This window comes from Nothobranchius furzeri, chromosome 16, assembly GCF_043380555.1.
Source record: "Nothobranchius furzeri strain GRZ-AD chromosome 16, NfurGRZ-RIMD1, whole genome shotgun sequence".
Taxonomy (NCBI): domain Eukaryota; kingdom Metazoa; phylum Chordata; class Actinopteri; order Cyprinodontiformes; family Nothobranchiidae; genus Nothobranchius; species Nothobranchius furzeri.
This window is the reverse complement of record NC_091756.1, coordinates 2689411-2711795: the sequence shown is the minus strand read 5'-3', so window position 1 is coordinate 2711795 and position 22385 is coordinate 2689411. Positions and strand designations below refer to the sequence as shown.

Here is a 22385-nt window from a genome sequence, read left to right as displayed (position 1 = left end):
AGATCTAATTCAAACTTTGTCTGTGTGATCACTGACCACATCTCAAGACAACGACAATGTGGACAGCTGACATCACCTAAGCCCCGCCCCCTGACAACAGGAAGTCTATTGTTTTATGGTGAAATGGCCATATTTGTCCCCTCTAATTTAGTGAAAATGACACTCAGGTCATACATTGTCTTCATGATGTTTTAATGACCATTCAGATCTGATAGCTTTCCAGAAAGGGAGGGGCTTTGATGCCATGGTGAATGCTGGCGTGACGCCATGACCTTACATTTGACTGTAACTTCCACAAACGGCCTCCGATTTGCCCGAAACTGAATATGGCAATGAACAATCATGCCCTTTAGCCAATGAGGCACAAACGGTTGGTGAATGTTATATAATGTCACCAAAGCTGACCTCAATGGGACTTTTCTGTAGTTGGTCACAGCGCCACCTAGATAACGTTATCCTTCGATAACTTTAAAAAACATGGTCAGAATAGCATTAAAGTTGGTCACTGTCATCACACCACCAGTGTGGTAAAGATAGAGGATTCCCTAGTGGTGAGACATAAAATGTAATGGTGAGCTCAAAGGGGATGCTGAGTCAGGGTGAGGTGCGGACAAGGTGGCCGTTAGCCGTTTCTGGTGTTGGGGTGGTCGACGTTTGTGTTCTGCGGACGTGCCCTGGTGCCCAGGGCTGCCGGCCAGGCCGGAGCGGCGCGGAGCTGCGAGGGCCGAACGACGCTGCTTGCAGCTTTAATTCTTTCTTTCTTTCTTTCTTTCTTTTTTCTTCCGCGTCTTTGAATGGCCTTTAGGGGGTCTTAGCATATTCAAAAAGTCACCAAATTCTGGCTCAATATAGAAAGTGCGTGAAATTTACGTATTTCACTGGCGATGTGAAAGTTCGTAAAAAAGTGGCTGGACAGCGCCCCCTAGAAAGTGAAAAATACCCCTCTCCATAAAGCTTAGTTTATCGTACGGTTATGAAATTTGGTATACTTGTAGTACTCCACAGTCCGCACAGAAAAGTCTCTTGCAACCATGGTCAATATCAAACAGGAAGTCGGCCATTTTGGGTTGAAATGGCGAATTTTAGCCATTTTGGCCATTTCTAGGGTCTATATTTGGTTGAACAGTTTGGTCATTTTTCGCACGATCGTCTCAAAAATAGTGTGCAATCGAACAGAAGCGATGGACGATTCAAATGAGAAAATAAAATTGACTTTTCGTAAATACTGAAGGGGCGGGGCCAGGCCTCAAAGTTCGAGCACTCGCCAAAAAAATTCAAATTGCTATAATTTCATAAATGAAAGAATTACAGTTAAAGTAACTTTCTGTGGACAATCGTCATCGCCCCCCGAAGACAAATGAATGGTCGATTGATGATGTCACATAAGCCCCGCCCCCTCAGGACTTAAAAGGTCAAGTTTTACTGGGAAATTTTCTAAAATTCGCCCTTTCAAATAATCATCCCAAATTCGTACCAGTTAACTGAAGACAAGTTGGGGTTGCTTGGCGTCACTTTATGGGAGTTTTCTGCAGAAGGCGGGGCTGTGGCGGCACGGCGAAGTCAGGCGTACCACTTAGGCCTTACGTTTGCCTCCCATTTCGTCATTTCTAAAGATATCGCCACGAAACTTCTTGGGAGTGATCCTAGTCCTGCCCCCCAAAAAATGTGATGTGAAAATCAGGTGGGCGTGGCCTATTTTCTGAAATAGCGCCCCCTAGGAGCATTAAAACTGTCAGCCCCAAGCCATGCTTTGACTGAGGATTACGAAATTTGGTACACTAATGTGGTGTCTCAGGACCTACAAAAAAGTCTCTTGGAGCCAAGAACCAAGTCGCACAGGAAGTCGGCCATTTTGGTCCAAGTACTCGATTTAGTGGTTTTCGCACACGTTGTTTGGAGAGTGTTGCACCATCGCCCTTTTCACCAATCACCTTCAAACTTCTGCTATAGACTCTTAAGACAAAGGGGAAAAAATTCAACCTACGGATTTTAAATAAGTATAAAGGTGTGGGCGTGGCTAAGCCTCAAACTTTGACCTGTCGCCACGCCACTCTTTTTTTTCACCGCTCCCTATTGGACTCCTTTTAACCAATCACCACCATTCACTGGCAAATAGCAGCAGACAAGTTGAGGTCACTTGGTCTATAGTACTGGCAGGTTTCGAATAAAGGCGGGGCTTTGGGATCATGGCGAAATTCACCATCACGCCATGGAAATACGTTTGTGTCTCATTTCTTCAATCATTGTGACATCACCACACAATTTCTGATGAGTGATCTTACTCTGACCCCTAATAGAATTGGACAGCTGAAGTTTGTGGGCGTGGCCTATTTTCTGAAATAGCGCCCCCTAGGACCATTAAAACTATCAGCCCCAAGCCATGCTTTGACTGAGGATCACGAAATTTGGCACACTAATGTTGTGTCTCAGGACCTACAAAAAAGTCTCTTGGAGCCAAGTACAATGTCGCACAGGAGGTCGGCCATTTTGGTCCAAGTACTCGATTTAGTGGTTTTTGCACACGTTATTAGGAGAATGATGTCTCGTCGTCCTTTCCACCGATCACCTTCAAACTCCTTCTATATACTCTTAAGACATAGAGGAAAAAATTCAACCGTCGGATTTTAAATAAGTATAAAGGTGTGGGCGTGGCTAAGCCTCAAACTTTGACCAGTCGCCATTACGTTACATGACTTAATAACTCCCATGTGCATGATCAGATCAATGTCAAACTTTGTCTGTGTGATCACTGACCACATGTGAAGACAGTGACAATGTGGACAGCTGACATCACCTAAGCCCCGCCCCCTGACTACAGGAAGTCTACTGTTTTATGGTGAAATGCCCATATTTGTCCCCTCTAATTAAGTCAACATGACACTAAGGTCATGCACTGTCTTCATGATGTTGTAATGACCATTCAGATCTGATAGCTTTTCAGAAAGGGAGGGGCTTTGATGCCATGGCGATTTCTGGCGTGACGCTGTGACCTTACGTTTGACTGTAACTTCCACAAACAGCCTCCGATTTGCCCGAGACTGAACATCACATCACCAGTGTGGTAAAGATAGAGTATCTCCTAGTGGTGAGACGTGTAATGGTGGGCTCAGAGGGGATGCTGAGTCAGGGTGAGGTGTGGACGAGGAGGCCGTTCACGGTTTCTGGTGTCGGGGTGGTTGACTTTCTGTTCTGCCAGACGTGCCCTGGTGCCCCCGGCTGCCGGCCAGGACGGAGAAGCGCGGAGCTGGGTTTGGAGAGCGTAGGGGATGGAGCGGAGGGGGTGCGGAAGGAGGGCGAGCAGCTTCGCTGCGAGGGCCGAACGACGCTGCTTGCAGCTTTAATTACAATTTCAGTTTGTGCAAACAAGAACATCGCAATTTTAAAGGGTGTGGGTCACTTATTTAACCAATGCCTTTGCAGTGGCCTCCAGCAGGAATAAATGCCTTGTAAGTCATTCCCGGGGGAAAACAATATACTGGTGAATATACTGGAACTGAAACTACCCTCATCACAGCCTTGACATGTAATCTGTCTAAGACTGACACATTTGACTGTAATAATCTATATACACAATAATAACATGTTAAATATACTGATAAGATGTGATGATTCTATATAAATATGAAATATCAACCTGATTGATCTTTGAATGTTTAATCAGAAGATTCTAGTTATTTTACTTATTCAGGGACCATAAACACACTTCGTATTAATTCAGACAGAGTCAAGTTTAGTTTATAAAATCAATTTATTTCTATTTCCCTAATCTAATGATTATATAAGATAAGGTGTGAATGATGATGTAATGGACATGAAGGGGTTTAGTGTGATGTGTGGAATGCTGGAATGGAAGCTAGATGTTTTAGCAAAACCTTTCTTAAGTATCTGAGGGAGTTTGTGGAGTCTGGGTTGTAAAAGAACCGGCTGTATGTTTGGTAAACTGGAGATTTGTTTATAAAACCATCTGACGCCAATGTGCAGAGCCCACGATGCTCTTTGTATGTGTTCCTCCCGGCGATCCGGAGTAAACGTGGCTCATGTGGTCAGTCACCGGACGTCGAGACCACGAGAAACCAAAGAGTCGTAGCTACCCTTGAATTCAGCTTTCACCGGCCATGAGATGCAACCAGGGCCTGCAGGTTAGACATGTGTCTGAGGTGTTGAGTGGCTCTTAAATCAAATGCTTGAATAATATGTGCTTTAATCAACGATGGGTTCAAAATGAATATTGTTCCTGCACTGATCGATTTCAGATCTTATCTACACCAGATCAGTATGTGTTGATTTGACAAGTACCACCATACTCATACACACTATAATAACATTATTATTAATGTTTAACATCCACGTTACATAAGAGTTTAAAACACTCTCATTCACACAAAGAGTTAACCATCTTCGTATCTGAAGGAAGGAGTGACTTCTCAGGTAAGTTTTGGTAATGCCCTCAAACGCGTTAAATTCTGATTTGCCAAATTTATCAACAATAGGATTTGATAAAACAGAATTGTTTCTGGAATTAATTCAGTGTCCAGCTGACTCTAGGGATCTCTAATTTCCCTCTGGGATTAATAAAGTATTTTTGAATTTGAATTGAATTGAATTGACTCCCGATTCGGCCAAATCAGTGGAAAAAGCATTTTGAAACCATCTTCTCTTTTGAAATCAACTCAAAGCCTCTCTGCAATGCTGCGAGTAATTGTGGACACAACGGCTCTACCCTTTTAGTACTGCCATTGTTCAGGTCCGCCTGGCCATGTTTATCTTTATCTTTGAATAAATCTGTCGCAAAAGGTCCTATCTGCACAAAAACATTTACCTCATCTTCCGGACAAGCTTAGCTTTCAATATCTGTAAAGATTTTGCAGTTATCTTGTTTGAAATTACCCAAAACAATAATGTAATAACAGAAAAAAACAAAAAACGGATTTGATTTTTCTTCAGAAATTTATGGATAGAAAATACAAATGTACATGAATAAAAAATCTGAAATAGCATAAATGTAACCTAACATGGATTACAACCTTGTATAGATTTTTTTTACATGTACAACTTTCAGTGTCTGAGTTTCAGGTGAGATTGTTTAGCCCCATTCCCACCTGTACCGGGTCGGCCCGGGCCGGGTAGCGTAGGTTGTTTACATATCTGGGTGGCCTGGAATTTTCCCGGGCCAACCAAGGCTCATTCTCGGCCCTCTTCCCGAGGGGTACTGCTTCAGGCCGACCAGGGCCAACACACCCACTGCTGACAGCAAATTCACACCTTCCATTAGAGCAAGCCTCTGATTGGTGGGTAGAATCAGCCCATTCACACCTTCCATTAGAGCAAGCCTCTGATTGGTGGGTAGAATCAGCCCATTCACACCTTCCATTAGAGCAAGCCTCTGATTGGTGGGTAGAATCAGCCCACATGGGCTTAAGACAAGGATGTGTGGAATCAACCGGGCCAGGCTGGGGCCGACTGGGGCTACCCGGCCCGGGCCGACCCGGTACAGATGGGAATGGCCCATTTGTCAATGCTCAGGCGGCTTTAGCTGCTGCGGTCTTCTGCAGAGCAATTCCTGTCCTGCTGCAGACAAAACCCTTTCTTGCACTTTTTACACATCCAAGGAGTATTTTTTTTGTTTGTTTTTTTTTGCACTGAGTGTACCTGTTTCATCCTGGAGGGGAAGCTGATAGCCAGAGGTTCTTCTGGAGATAAACCTGGGTAGCGTGGGTCGACGGTACCTGGGTCTGAATTTGTTGTTCAGGAGTCCAGAAGATGTGGAGCATCTCCAGCAAGATCTTGTCTCTGACATTGCCTGTAGCTGGTGATGGTGGATGACTCTTCATCAGAAGAACCTCTTGTTGGGTATTTTTATAATTGTACCTTTTTGAGGCCTAAAAGCTGCCCATTTTGTGTTATTGACACTTCATGAATCTCTGTGTTTGCCAACTGTGGCTGTTCATGAAAGGTTGAGCAGAGAAGCTTGTTTGCAGTCAAGGATGTTGATTGTGGATCTCCAGGATGTTGATTGTAGATTTCCAAGGAAACCTCTGTACCTCTGTAACCTGAGAAGGCCCTGCCTTCTCCATCCTTTGCTGAATAAAGCCCCTGGGAAACTGAGCAGACTTGGGAGGAACGTGGGGGAAAGCCTCGGAGGAGGTTCCTCTGCGTTAACTCTCCATTAATTTGGGGACTCAGGGTAAAATGTCTTCCTTGTTGTCATGAGTGTTATTTCAGGTTCCAGGGTTATGGAGATTAAATATTACCTAACATCTTGGTGGAGGATGTGGGCATGCAGAGCTGGTGAGCTGAAGGCTTTCCCCAGGAACAGAGGGGGGCTGATTAGCTCCATGGATTGGTTTCCGCCCAGCTCTCGCATGACGATTCACGGACATTACAAATAATCTCTCTCTCTCTTTGTGTGTCGCCCTTTAAGGTAATATGGGATCAATCTAAAATTACCTATCACCTCTAAAATTAAAAATATATCAAATTATATAACCTTTATTCAAGCAGTAAATACTAGAAAATGAAAACTGAATAAAATAAAATACAGAACTAAAGCTAGGAATATATCATCTTCACTCACACCTGAATAGATGTATATGGAGGTTTTGTTTTCCTGGAAGTAGCAGTAGTAGTATAATAGTATAGTAATAGTATTAGCAGAAATACTGGACAACAAAAACTGGAACGTGTTTAGTGGAAAATATTGAGTGCAGAGATACTTACTGCGTTTGTGGGCACATCTTGCTCCTCATCAACAAATCTTGAGGGAAATTTCATCTTTCTAGAAGATTTCCTGATTTCTTTCATTATTTAGAAAAACGAATCTAACATAAAATAATAAAAACCTCTGTGAAAAACGCAGCTGAAAAAAAAAACGAACTACGGGTGATAAAACAAAAACAAACACGGCAAAACAATGTCAAAAATGACTCAATATGTCCTAAAATTACTATATACAAACATAAAGTAAGATAGTTGGAAATATGTGTCGAAAACAATTCCTTCACTCCTCGAGGAAGTGTGATCATTTCCTGGTTCTTGCGTAACATTACCGTAATGTGTTTGTTGTATAGAAAGCGTAGAGCAGACCTGGGCATTTTACGGCCCGCGGGCCACATGCGGCCCTTTGGTTGACTTTGACCGGCCCGTGTAAGGTTAATTGGAAATTACAAAATAAATGTATTTTCTCATTTTACCTCATGCATGGGCTAAGGCTGCATTGCTTTTATTTTGAAGTTGTTTTTTACGTGCACAATGACGCAATACGTATAGCCACAAGTGCCCGCGGTTGACATGGTGATTGTAGCCCGAGAAATGTCCGCTCATGCAAAAAAAAAAAAAAGAAAGATGCCGAATGCAGGATTTTCAACAAAAATTGGACTGCTAAGTATTTTTTTTACTGAAGTCGGAGGTAAAGCCGTGTGTTTGGTTTGCGGGGAGGAGATTGCCGTGTTTAAGGACTACAATTTGAGTCGGCATTACGACAAGAAACACTCGGAAAAATACAAGAACTCATCTGATGCTGAGAGGGCACGGACATCTGAAGCTTTGCTAGCAAAGTTGCAAAAGCAGCAAGGCTGTTTTACTAAGCTTCACACATCCAGGGATGCAGCAACCAGGACCAGCTTTGTGATATCCCACAAAATAGCTAAAAACAGCGAGCCGTTTTCGGAGGGAGAGTTTGTCAGAGTGCATGGAGGACTCTGCCGCACTAATATGCCCTGAAATAAAAGGCGCATTTGAGCAAATCCCGCTGTCCAGGCGAACCGTGACCAGGAGGATCGAGGACATTGCGGGGAACCTGGAGCTTCAGCTGCAACGTGAAGTGGCAAGTTTTGACTTTTTCTCATTAGACGGGAGCTGTGATGTCCGGGACACAGCCCAGCTGCTCGTATTTGTCTGGGGGATAACGGACTTCAAGCTCACAGAGGAGCTGGCAGCAATGCAGTCGATGAAAGGGACAACGACAGGGAGTGATCTTTTTACAGAGGTAAATGCGTGCACGGACACTCTGGGATTGAAAGGGGAGAGACTGTCAGGTGTCACAACAGACGGTTGTCCAAATCTTACAGGGAAAAATGTCGGACTTTTGAAACGCATGCAAGATAAAGTGACAGAAATCGATGCAGATCAAAAATAGGTGTTTTTGCATTGTATTATACACCAACATGTGTTGTGCAAGTCAGTGCTAAAAATCAACCATGTTACTGATGTTGTTACTAAAATAATAAACTTCATCAGGGCGCGGGCGATGAATCACAGACAGTTTGTGGCTCTTTTGGAGGACTCCACACAGCTGTCAGATGGCTCAGCCTGGGGAAAGTGCTGAAGAGGGTTTGGGACTCGAAAGCAGAGATTCAGGATCTCTGCTGGATTTCTACTCTTCTCTTAAGGAGGACTTTCCAAACCTGAGGAGACATGCTCAGAAGATGTTGGTTCTCTTCGGCTCTATCTACATTTGTGAACAAGCATTTTCAATGATTAAGTTTACAAAATCCAGGTAAAGATCCTCTCTCACTGATGATCATGTGTCAGCTGTGCTTCGCATCTCCACCTCAGACATTCAACCTGACTGATGCACTCGTTAAAGCCCAGCAGAGACTAGATTTCTCTCACTGAATAAGAAAAAAATTGCTTAAAAACACAAAATAAGGTGTTTGGACCACAAATGTAGGCAACTAGCAGTGAACTGGGACACTTTTTTTTAAACCTCTTTCTCAAGATCACAGTTCAGTGATTTTATTTTACAGACAATACTGCGTGTCTGTAGAATGCTAAGAACCTCTTTCCAACAATATTTGAAACTCAGAATGTGTTTTGGAGTGAATGTGACTGAAACTGTTAACTAATATAAGTCACAAATGTTTAACAAAAACCAAATGTGCACACTTTGTTTACCATTGCCTTGGGAAATTTGAATAAATCACATTTTTGTAAGACAACCTCACTTTTTCCTTTTTGCTCATTCATAACATTTAGTCTACTCTTACCAGCTTGAAAAAACGATGGTATTTACTGCTTTTTATAAAGAAATACCATTAATATTATGCATAATTGACTTCAGCCTTTTGGCCTGGCCCTCCACAATATTTTCTATTTCTCATGTGGCCCCATGGAAAAAATAATTGCCCACCCCTGGCGTAGAGGCTCAGCTCAGCTCAGCTTTCAGAATCCGTTGGAATTACGTTGATTGCACAAACGATTGAAGAGTTACCGTAGTTCAAAATATGGAAGCCGTTTTGTGTCAGCGCTGTCACAACTGCAGTAGAAGCGTTGTTCATTCAACACACTTGATTATTTCAACCTATAAGTTGTAAAGTCACTTAGGAACTTTGACGAGTTTGAACATTATTCAGCGTAAAGTTGCAGGAGTCTTGCTTCTGCATTACACCCTGGCTGAGAATGTTATATCTTCTCGTATGGTAACAAGAACTGGGGCAGAACTTTCTGGATTGGAGGTCAGACAGATGGTGTGTTTGTGTCTGTAAATGAAAGGTTACTTTCTGGTCAAATTGTTGGTGAAAATTTGACCACTGGTACATTACAGAGGCATGTTGGAGGCAGGGCAAGGGTGAACCGTCTTTACGGACTGTATTCTCAACTGTACACTCCACCTCCCTTTATTCCCTTACTTGTCCAGATCTGAGCTAACATCCGATTTTAACCATAGGCCCTATCAAATAAAAATGTTTTAAGCCTAGTCTTAAAAGTAGACAAGGTGTCTGCCTCACGGACTAAAGCTGGGAGCTGGTTCCACAAGAGAGGAGCCTGATAACTACAAGATCTGCCTCCCATCTTATTTTTAGATATTCTGGGAACCACCAGTAGACCTGCAGTCTGAGAGCGAAGTGCTCTGTTAGGAACATAGGGAACAGTCAGATCACTGATGTGTTCTGGAGCTTGATTATTAAGAGCTTTATATGTGTCCAGTGAGGAAGCAGAGTCTGGGGACTTTGGGTTGGCCTCTCCAATCTCTGGTGCTGAGGTCACTAAGGTGGTCAAAAAGCTCCTCAGTGGCCCCTGAGGTGGGTGAGAGTTCCTTAAGGCTCTGGATTTTGTAGGGTTGTGTTGACTAACGCGGCTTGGCAATATCGCGTGGACATCAGGGGCAGTCCCACTGGATTGGCAGACTGGGGTGAGCCTTTTTAAATAGGGGGACCTCAAAGTGTGTTCCAACTACAGGGGGATCACACTGAGCCTCCCTGGTAAAGTCTATTCCGGGGTTCTAGAGAGGAGAGGAGGATGCGGAAGATTGTCGACCCTCAGATTCAGGAGGAGCAATGCTTTTTTTGTCCTGGCCATGGAACACTGGACCAGCTCTATACTCTCGAAGGTGCTTGGGAATTTGCCCAACCAATCTATATGTGTTTTGTGTATTTGGAGAAGGCATTCAACCGCGTCCCTCGGGAGGCCCTCTGGGGGGTACTTCGGGAGTATGGGGTACCAGGCCCTCTGATATGGGCTGTTAGCTCCTTGTATGACTGGTGTCAGAGTTTGGGCCGCATTGCTGGCAGTAAGTCGAGCTTGTTTCCGATGAGAGTTGGACTCTGCCAAAGCTGCTTTTTGTCACAGTGTCAGTTGTCAGTTTATAACGTTTATGGACAGGGATTTCTAGGTGCAGCCAAGGCATTGAGGGGATCTGTTTTGGTGGCCCGAGGATCGGGTCTCTGCTCTTTGCCAATGACGTGGTCCTGTTGGCTTCATCAGAACGTGATCTCCGGCTCTCACTGGAGCGGTTCACAGCCGAGTGTGAAGCAGCTAAGATGAGAATCAGCTCCTCTAAAACTGAGACCATGGTCTGGATTTGGAAAAGGGTAGAAGGCCTTCTTCAGGTCAGAGATGAGGTCCTGCCCCAAGTGGAGGAGTTTAAGTATCTCAGGGTCTTGTTCACGAGTGAGGGAAAACTGGAGCGTGAGATCGACAAGCGGATTGGTGCTGCATCTGCGATGGGGGCGTTGTACCGGTCTGTCGTGATGAAGAGAGAGCTGAGCCAGAAGGCAAAGCTCGCAATTTACCGGTCGATCTACATTCCTACCCTCACCTATGGTCACGAGCTCTGGGTAGTGAACGAAAGAACGAGATCATGGATACAAGCGGCCAAAATGAGTTTTCCTTGCAGAGTGGCTGGGCTCTCCCTTTGAGATAGGGTGAGAAGCTCGGCCATCTGGCAGGGGCTTTGAGTAGACCCACTGCTCCTCCACATCGAGAGGAGCCAGTTGAGGTGGCTCGGGCATCTAATCAGGATGCCTCCTGGATGCCTCCCTGGTAAGGGAGAAGGATGGCTGGGCCTCCCTGCTTAGGCTACTGACCCCGCAACCCGACCCCAGATAAGCGGCGGAAAATGGATGGATGGATGGACTTTATGTTTTATTTTGTGTCAATCTATGTGAAGCACTTTGTGATTCTGTCTGTGACAAGTGCCAGATAAATAAAATGTACATACGTACTTAAAACAATAAAGCTTCTTTACACATGTAGTGTCTCCAGTCCACACCAGTAGTTGTGGTCCAAACCCCACAGGAAGTCAGCCATTTTGATAAATGATAAATGACTTGCATTTGTGTTTCACACTATAGTGAATCATTCATCCATTCACACACACCCATTCACATACTACGAATGAAAATGGAATAAATTTACAGAGTACTTCCGTCATTCACAAACTGCGCACCGTGCTGGTGATGATCAGCTACTGCGTAGGCACAGCCATCCTGGGGCGGTCTGACACTCCCTCTGACCACGGCCAACACAGGCAAGTTGGGTGAAGTGCCTTGCCTTGTCTTGTCTCCCTGGAGGGAGCTGGAATTGGTCCTTAAATCCTCCCATCACTGGGCAACCCGCTCTACCCCCTGAGCTACTGCTTCCCCACCAAAAATAAGTTTGAAGCTTCTGCAACTGATGCTGGCCAGAGGTGGCAGTAAAAAAATCTGTCACTAAAGAAGACAGAAAAAGGAGACGTACACTGTGACATCATACACCTCATCCAATCATATTCACCAAGCTTTGTCACCATATGAGCGGGGCTGCAGGTTAGCCTCGTCCCTGGAACTGAAATTGAGCCGGGACAGTTAGAGTGGCCTGGGCTTTTGGGATTAACTCTCTTTATCAAGATGGCGCCCTTGAGTGGCTGTGTGTCTGCTAGGCTCCTGATCTGTTTTGGTTATTTGTTGTTTTTTATTGTTTTTTCTCTATCTGGTGCGGAGTCCCTGCTAACATATGATCGAGACTTACTGTTGTCGATGAGGTCCGCGATGATCAACCTCCTGAACTCCGATACCGGACCCGCTTTCCCACCGCCTCTGGAACCTGGCGTTAACCCAGATCTCGGCCCTCTGTTACCTGTCAGCCTGCCGCTGCCCAGGAGGCCATGGAAGAGGAAACGGAGGAAGAGAGCCGGCTTCTTCGTTCAGCTTCGAAAGATCCTGAGAGGCGAAGCTCTTCCCGATCGCTGCTCCGTGGCTGTGTTGTGGCGGATCCAACAGAAACTTAACGGAGATGGGCTGATCTCGCTGCTAAATGGCGCCCCTGATGCAGGACGCTACCTGAAGGCGTGGGAGACAAAGAACCTCCGCGGGCGTAGCCTGGAGTCGCTACGTAGCTTAGCCCGCCAGCCGCCCGCCATTATCGAGCCCGAGGCACACACACCGCCAGATTCTTCCGCGAAAATGATGTTTATTAACGCGCGTTCCATCGCCAACAAGTCTCACATCCTCAACGATCTGTTCCGGACCAAAAAATTAAACTTTTTGTGGATTTCCGAGTCGTGGCAGCGCGAAAATGACGTCACTCATCTCCGTGAGCTCTGTCCTCAAGACTGCTCTTTCTTCTCTGCTCCACGGACAACAGGCCGTGGTGGAGGAACAGCTGTTATCTTTAAGAAACACTTTTCGTGCCAAATTATATCCTCAAACTCCTACAGCTCATTCGAGATGATCATGATTAAAATTGGTCGAGCTCTACCAGTTTATGGAATTCTGGTCTATCGCCCACCTGGATCTACTTCATCCTTCCTGTCTGACTTTCAGGATCTCCTATCTTCAACTATTAAACTAGACAGGATAATCATTGTTGGAGATTTCAACATCCACGGTGAGGATCTATCTAACTGCTCCACTAGGGAGTTCCTAAACATGATGAACTCTTTTAATTTCTCTCAACACGTGTCTGGTCCCACTCACAGAGCAGGCCACACCCTGGATCTGGTCTTTTCTTACGGACTTCTTGTTGATAAGCTGCAGATAAATGATGTTGTGTTCAGTGACCATAAGTCAGTTTCTTTTCATATCAACCTAAATTCTGAATCTCTTTTACCAGTCTCTGCTAAGCAACGACGTGTTATCAACAGTTCTACCATTTTAAATTTCTCCTCCCTCTTTGACTTTGTACCTCCTTCCTCTGATGACGTAGAGCTCCTTACCAACTCATTTAATGATCACTGCCTCAAAATTCTAGATCAGGTCGCCCCTTACAAAACCAGCTGCAGTTCCAGTGCCTCCAGTTCACCCTGGCTGAACAACCAGATTCTTGATCTTAGACGCTCCTATAGAAAAGCGGAACGACGGTGGAAGAGGACAGGTCTGGTTGTTCATCGCGAATATTTTAAAGAACTTCTCGAGTCATACAACGAAGCTGTAGAAAATGCCAGGCAACCTCATGTGCCAAAATAAGAATAATCCTAAGGTTTTGTTTGATACCATCTCCAGCATCGTGTCTTCTCCTCTGCAGCAGGCTCAGCTTTCTTCAGCTGATGACTGTAACAGATTTCTCCACTTCTTTGAAAGCAAGGTGCTGAATCTGAGATCCAGCATTCCACCAGCCCTCACCCCCTCAGGAGGGGAGGCCCCCCAGTGCTCCGAGTCTTTCACCTCCTTCTCCCCAGTTACACTAAATGACTTAACCTCAATAATCAGTCAGATGAAACTCTCATCATGCTCATCAGATATCTTAACTCCCTCTGTTTTAGTCGGGTCCCTTGCCTCTATCAGTCCATCTCTGTTGACTATAATCAACAGCTCACTGAGCCAAGGCTGTGTTCCATCTTAAGCCTGATTTATGCTTCTCCGTCTGCGTCAGTGCGGAGACATGCAACGCCATTATCCGTCCTTGCGTAGGGCTCCGGCAGGCACGCAAGTACGTACGGAGTCGAGCCCACTTTTTTAAACGTCCGTCGAACGAGACAGATTACACAAGCTTGTGATTGGTCAGGACACCGCTGTTGTTTACAGCGCCGCCATTGCAAAGAGAGCCGAGGATAACTAGCGGCAGACACGGAGAAGCTTGAAGAATACCTCGCGAAAAAACTCTCAAAATATGAACGTTTAATTCTCCCGTGACTGGAGGAGTGAAAAGATGTGCAGCAAGCGTTTTATTTGTGGACGGAAATGACAGGAAACGTGGGTTTAGAGGTGGGGAGCGCATGAAGCGGTGGGAGAATGAGAGACATATCTGTCCGTGTTAAAAGTCTCTTATATACACAAAAAACACACGATCTTGGACCGATACATGACAGGATACCACAGAACAGCGCTACGCCCTCTGTTGTCCTGTCGGGCAATTGCTTTGCAACACTCTCCAGGAGACGGAGAAGTAAAAGAGCAAAACGCTTCCATCAATCCGTGCGTGTCTGTCCCTTGCGGAGCTGACGGAGAAGCATAAACCAGGCTTTACTTTAAAAATGCAGTAATGACTGCTCTCTTAAAGAAACCCAACCTTGACGCCAGCTCCACCAGTAACTTTAGGCCCATTTCTAAACTACCTTTCATCAGCAAAGTACTTGAGTAGGTTGTTGAAATCCAACTCAGATCTTGGTTTTCTAAGTCAAAGGTCTCTGACTCCTTCCAGTCTGGCTTTCTGAAGCAGCACTCAACTGAGACTGCTCTAGTAAGGGTGCATAATGACCTCCTGATGGCTTCTGATGCTGGGACATGCTCTGTCATGGTCCTGCTAGACCTCAGTGCAGCTTTTGACACTGTAGACCACAACGTTCTACTAAACAGGTTAAAGGCCCTGGCTGGGATTTCAGGTTCTGCTCTAGACTGGCTCTCTTCCTATCTCACTAACAGAACATTCACAGTGAAGTCAGAAACCTTCTCTTCAGATACTGCCTCTCTAACATGCGGGGTCCCACAAGGTTCAGTTCTAGGGCCTCTACTGTTTGCATTCTATATTCTTCCCCTAGCTGGCATCATTCAGTCTTTCCCAGACATCTCCTACCACATCTACGCTGATGATATTCAGCTCTATATGTCCTTTATGCCACACCAGGTGGACAGGCTGGCCACACTTGTACTCTGCCTGACCCAGATCAGTAACTGGCTGTCCAGCAACTTTCTTGTCCTCAATGCTAACAAGACAGAGACCCTGATCGCTGCACCCCCGGAACTTCAGCCAAAAATCGAGCAAGAAATTGCCTCTTTTTGCCCATCAGCCAAGGCCAACATTAGAAACCTAGGAGTTATTTTTGATCCAGCTTCAAGTTTAGACTCACACGTCAAAACCATCTCCCGCTCTTGTTTCTGTCAACTGAGAAACATTTCAAAAGTCCGTAAACTGGTTTCTACTGCAGATCTGGAAAAAATCATCCATGCCTTTGTGTCATCACGCTTAGACTACTGTAACGCTCTTTTTACTGGTCTCAGCAGAACCTCCCTCTCACGCCTTCAAGCCATCCAAAATGCAGCAGCCAGACTCCTAACCAAATCCAGCAGACGAGCTCACATCACTCCAGGTTTACAGTCCCTCCACTGGCTCCCGGTAGAATATAGAATACAGTTTAAAGTTTTAGTCCTGACCTACAGAGCTCTTACCAACCAGGCTCCAAGCTACCTATCTGAGCTTTTATCCCCACACACCACCTCTCGGAACCTTAGATCCACATCTGAAAACCTCCTGGTTGTTCCTCGAACCAGACTGAAAACCAAAGGGGACAGGGCCTTTCAGACTATTGCACCCAGACTTTGGAACAGTCTACCTTCAAATCTCCGTCTCTCTAACACTGTAGAGGTCTTTAAAAATCATCTAAAAACTCACCTTTTCATCCAGGCGTTCCCTCCCTAAATGTTCTAAAAGATGGCTTTGTTCGGGTTCACACCTTCACTTTGTTTATACTCATGATTTTATTTTCTACGTTTATCACTGCTATTGTTTTTCTGATGTTTTTATTGGTTAGAGGTATTTGCCCTGATCTTTATCATGTTGTACAGTGCTTTGTGATTTATATCTGTGAAAGGCGCTCTATAAATAAACTTTACTTACTTTACTAACTTACTTTATAGAACAACCCTCTGGATGGATCTACACTAACATGGGGACTGGAGCTAATCCAGGAAAACATCAGAGAAGAAGTTGTGTGTGGCGAGGGAGTGGGTGGGCTGTGATTGACAGCTTCACACCAACCTGAGCAATTGACAGATTTAAAAAAGGACCCACAGGAATGTTTTTTTTATTTCCCGTTTCACATCTTCTCTACCATTCAGCTGGCTCTTTAAGACCTCCACCTCCATTTATCCATCTGAGTTTCAGCTCTTCATGCCCTCTGACCTTAACCTTCACTCAGCTGCATTTGCTTTCATCTTCTCCCTCGGTCTCACTCAGACTTGACTCCCCTCTCTTCTACCCTTCTTTGCTCCATCAACCATCTCTTCTGTCCTCCCTCTCCTGATGATTCCTGCTTTATTTTTCATGTTCATCCTACTTTCCTCTTCCTGTTCTATCCCTAAGCTTCTGCTCCGTCAATAGTTTGATTATTATTTCTGGTTCTTGTTTGTCTGAACTCGTTTTTCTCTCATGTTTCACTTCTTTAATCTAGTTTGGTCCTGCTGTTTCTGTTTTCCTTCACTTGTCCCCCCAAGGTGCTTTACAACACAATCAGTCATTCACCCATTCACACACACACATTCACACACTGATGGTGATGAGTTACGATGTAGCCACAGCTGCCCTGGGGCGCACTGACAGAGGCGAGGCTGCCGAGCACAGGCGCCACCGGTCCCTCCGACCACCACCAGCAGGCACGGTGGGTTAAGTGTCTTGCCCAAGGACACAACGACAGCAACAGACTGAGCGGGGCTCGAACCTGCAACCTTCTGATTACGGCGAGCCCGTAACTCCTGTGCCACCATCTCCTGTATGTGTGTGTGTGTGTGTGTGTGTCTGTGTTGGTGTGTGTGTGTGTGTGTGTGTGTGTGTGTCTGTGTCTGTGTGTGTGTGTGTGTGTGTGTGTGTGTGTGTGTGTGTGTGTGTGTGTGTGTGTTGAACCACTTTCATGTCAGGTGATCAGATTGCATGTAGACACACATTTATTTAGCATTTTAGATGTTTTCCTCCTCTACGTTAGGGTGGGCGGGGCCTATAGTTCCCCTATGGATAAGCTGCCTCTGATGTCTAGTTAGTTGTAATCGAAGAACAGCTGACTGGGTCCAGCTCACGCTCCTAACACTCATCACCTCTAACCTCATGCAGCCCGTCGTTTCATGTAGTAGTTTTGATCCAAGGCTCAAACAGAAGAAACAGTGCCATTTTCTTTTTCCCACTGATTCAACAATGTTTTTGTTTCAGTCGAGTGGCCGATGAGGTTTGGAGTTGGACTTGAACTGGAAGATTCTTTTTGGGATTTCACTTGGACTTGGTTTAGACTGGTCCTGTTAGACTTGGACCTGATTTAGACTGATCCTGTTAGACTTAAGGTTGGTTTATGCTTGACGCGTCCGCGAGGTCCGCACGGATCCGCGCGGAAAAGTTGCGTCATTTTAACAACCACGCCCCTCCACCGCGTCTCCGCACGGCCCAAGATTTCCGTAACGCGCACCTCGGAAAATTTCTAACCACGCGGACGGACGGACGTGGAAAAACATGGCGGACCGGCAAGAACTAGTATGGCAGAGGTTGGTAAATACAGACATTTGTATGATTCAGCTCTCAGAGATCACCGTGATCAACATGTTGTTAATAATTCTTGGAGAGAAATAGCTCGCACTGTCGGAAAAGACGAGGACGCTGTTAAAAATGCTGGAATGCCATGTTGTAAACAGTAATTTCTACTTCTACTATGGTGTAGTGTTGGATGCATGCCGTAGAGCTCCATGCTGCCCCCTACAGTTTGGGAGAATATTGGCTCACCGCAGAGACAAGCCGCACGAACCATAAACGCTGCGAGTTGTGAAGCGCGTTCCATCTGCGAGCCGCATCACCAAGCGGGAAGTAATGCGTCAAGCATGAACCAAGCTTTAGGCTTGGATGAGGACCAGAATACTGAGGACTTGTGTGGGACTTGGACTTGGTGACTTGACTACAACACTGTCTGTAATAGCATATTGCATTCTTATGAGGCTTGTTATAGTAATGCCATGGTGGTGGATGAGGTTGCATGCTCGCGCTGAAGGCCCAGGCCCACTGACAGGTTTAGCATGACGGGGTTCTGATCCATTTGCTTCGCGACAGAAACTCTGCTTTCATTTGGTGAAGAATACATTCCCGGAGATTCGCTTCTCCAGTCATCAGCACCATTTTGCTGCTTTTATTTGAACTGGAAGTAATCAGGGTAAGCTGTTATTCAGCTTCTCCCTGATCTGCCCCAAACTAGAATTTGATCGTATTAAGTCTGTAATACTCGTTTGTGTGTTATATTTTTGCTTTTAGGACAGCTCTAGGCTTTCCCATGCATATTTTAGGTGGAGCTGCTGATGATAAGAATCTGTTTCTGTCTCTAAGTAAAATTAAATTATGAGTCCAGGTGACTCAGTCCCACCTGGACTCATTTCCATGGTCTGTTCTGTTCATTCAGACATGAGTTTTCCTCTCCACTGTCGCTACATGCTTGCTTAGTTTGGGGATTGCTGTGAAGTCTTTGACACCAGAAGTCAGGGCCTGTTGGGGAACTTTTAACTCATCAGCATAATGAACTGAACTGAATGCCCTGATAAGTTGATTCAACTGGAAAGCTTACTTTGTGAAGTGCCTGGAGACGGCTCTTGTTCTGATTTGATCCTATAGAAATACATTGAATTGAATCAAACCTTTAAAGGCACACTTGGCAGTTTTGACTTGCTTTCAACACACCCTGGTGTCCGTTTAGTCAAACCAAGAGTGAAACTCCTCTCCTCGCTGTGCGATCATCTTTTTAACACCTTAGTCTAAAAGCCAAAATATCTCCCAGCTTTCATTAATGTCTACAGAAGTGATTCATCACGAAATTAAACAAATCAGCTGCGTTCATGATCTAAAACATGCAGGAAACTTGCTGGAATCAGACTGCAGCTGCAGGTACGTCAGCTCCACTTTACTAAATCCAACTGGGACAGGATCAGAACTCTGGAGTTGCAAGTGCGATATACTGGCCACACTCTGTGAGTGTGTCATTAATGTTCTCCTCCCTCCTGCTTGGTTTTGTGTTGCAGTGCCATCATTCTGGGGTCTGGTGAACTCGGCCTGGAACCTGTGCTCGGTTGGGAAGAGGCAGTCTCCTGTAAACATCAAGACCAGTCACATGATATTTGACCCCTTCCTGACGCCCATCAAGCTGAACACAGGTGGACACGAGGTAAAGCGTTTATGTGTTGCAGGCTCTGGTTTCTTTGTGATCCTCAAAGACAGTGGTTCCCAATCTGGGGCCTGTCACCCCCCAAGGTGGTCCCCAAAAGTTTACAGAGGTTACCAAGTTTATACTCGTAAAACTGGAGTTTATAAAATCCCAAAAACACATCCAACAGTATTACAGTTAAAACTCTGTATGTCTTTATGAAGTTTTTCATTCAGGTGGAGTTCGGGTCGGGGCCCCCTGCTTGTCTTCGGAACATGAAAGGGGGTCCATGTGGTTGGGAACCACTGCTTTAAGAGGTACTACCTCACTACTTGGGTCCCACTACCTGACTGATGATAGTAGTCATCTCTCTAAGAAGCTCTCCCTGCTAGATAAAATAAAACATAAACTGTGTGATGGTGGTCCTTGTAGTTTTATAAACTGTGTGATGGTGGGTCCTTGTAGTTTTATAAACTGTGTGATGGTGGTTCTTGTAGTTTTATAAACTGTGTGATGGTGGGTCCTTGTAGTTTTATAAACTGTGTGATGGTGGGTCCTTGTAGTTTTATAAACTGTGTGATGGTGGTTCTTGTAGTTTTATAAACTGTGTGATGGTGGGTCCTTGTAGTTTTATAAACTGTGTGATGGTGGGTCCTTGTAGTTTTAGAAACTGTGTGATGGTGGTTCTTGTAGTTTTATAAACTGTGTGATGGTGGGTTCTTGTAGTTTTATAAACTGTGTGATGGTGGGTTCTTGTAGTTTTATAAACTGTGTGATGGTGGGTCCTTGTAGTTTTATAAACTGTGTGATGGTGGGTTCTTGTAGTTTTATAAACTGTGTGATGGTGGTTCTTGTAGTTTTATAAACAGTGTGATGGTGGGTTCTTGTAGTTTTATAAACTGTGTGATGGTGGGTCCTTGTAGTTTTATAAACTGTGTGATGGTGGGTCCTTGTAGTTTTATAAACTGTGTGATGGTGGGTCCTTGTAGTTTTATAAACTGTGTGATGGTGGTTCTTGTAGTTTTATAAACAGTGTGATGGTGGGTTCTTGTAGTTTTATAAACAGTGTGATGGTGGTTCTTGTAGTTTTATAAACAGTGTGATGGTGGGTTCTTGTAGTTTTATAAACTGTGTGATGGTGGGTCCTTGTAGTTTTATAAACTGTGTGATGGTGGGTCCTTGTAGTTTTATAAACTGTGTGATGGTGGTTCTTGTAGTTTTATAAACTGTGTGATGGTGGGTCCTTGTAGTTTTATAACCTGTGTGATGGTGGGTCCTTGTAGTTTTATAACCTGTGTGATGGTGGGTTCTTGTAGTTTTATAAACTGTGTGATGGTGGGTCCTTGTAGTTTTAGAAACAGTGTGATGGTGGGTCCTTGTAGTTTTATAAACTGTGTGATGGTGGGTCCTTGTAGTTTTATAAACTGCTAATAAAACTGAAGCAAACATCTCTGCTGTGAACTAAATCTACTGTGTATCTTCCTTTTGTCGTTCTTTTTCAAACTGTTGATTTTCCTACTAGAATGTCGGACTTATTGAGTTCCGAGGAGAAAGCGAATGCACCATTAGCTGATAGCAACAGAAGCTAAAGTATTGCGCTAATGTTATCTTAACCCGTTTATTTACCTGCTGGAGCAGATTATGGTGATCACTCACTTAGATCATTGTTAATGTTGTCATCATCGCCCAGTCACTATGGTGATGACTCACTTAGATCATTGTTAATGTTGTCATCATCGCCCAGTCACCAATCACATTTAGTGAAGTAGACCCAAACTTTAGAGGCTTTTTGTTTAACTTGCTGCTTGCTGTCTTTACAGCTGGTTTGCTGGCGGCATGACCCTCTTCCACACGTGTTTCTGTCTATCTTGGGAAATCCGGTACCAAACTCTATGGTACCAAAACAAGGCACCGTTTCATATCACCTGAATCTGTCTTTAGTCGGTATCACAGAGTGTGGATGGGGCCTTAAAAAGTACCCATCCCTAGTAGCCCTGTTTCCACTGTTTGAATTTCAGGGTAAATTTACAGGAACTTCCCAATGTGCGTTTGTCTCCACTTGACCGGGCCGGCCGAACGGCCGTTTTACGGGCCATTTTCAGGAACATTCGGATCACCTGATCAGGGGCAGGTTCTCGGAACGGCCTGGGGGAGTAGCTGAGCTGATTGGTTGTAACCCAATAGGAAATTATATCGCCAGACGTTGTCCAAAGCCACCAGTGTTAGTAAAATGAGAAGAGTTGCTGGTGAGATAGAATGGAGGCAAAAGAAAAGAAGCACAGATTGTGCTTCAAAACAAACTCCCGACACCAGAAAACACGGGAAAAACTGCCCCACAACTTAATTCGTGGGAGTTTGTTGTTTCACAGAGCGCTGTAAAAAACGTAGCTTCTTCTGGTCATTGAATGGCACATTTTACATCACACAGCTGCTCTCGTCATTATTATATGCTTCCATAGAGTAAATGCGTTTTTTTTTTTGTTATTAAAGTTACTGCAGACCCTTCTTGGCACTGATCAGTCACATCACTAGCTGCCGAGTTACAATAAGCTGACGTCTGAAAAGGCTGAGTTTGAATGGGGACACGACAGCTGAGGTACTCAGACTGTGAAAAGGCTTCGCTGGCCACCATGTGCGAAGTTAAAAACTTATCTAACTACATCGGTGGACAGAAAGTCCTTGTTGAAACTCAACATCAGCCAGTGACCTGCTTGAATAGTCATTGCGTCGGAGCTGGTGTGATGAAAAGTTACGGGTTTTTGGCCTCCAACCGGAAGCCCACGTGTGTTGACAGCTCTGAGTTTCAGACAAGCTCACAGCTCATGCTAAGTGACTGTCTTATGGAGAATCTAACTCGGTTTTTCAGTGGAATTAT

The 22385-nt window shown here is 44.8% G+C and overlaps 1 protein-coding gene across 1 annotated transcript in view; it reads left to right on the top strand.

Annotated features, from left to right (window-relative positions):
* The window catches only part of ca10a (carbonic anhydrase Xa), a 239639-nt gene that overhangs the window by 71186 nt on the left and 146068 nt on the right, over positions 1–22385 (top strand). Inside the window, exon 3 of the mRNA XM_054736412.2 lies at positions 19389–19531. Within this exon, the coding sequence (XP_054592387.1) occupies positions 19389–19531 (143 nt within the window). The remainder of the gene's footprint in view (positions 1–19388; positions 19532–22385) is intronic.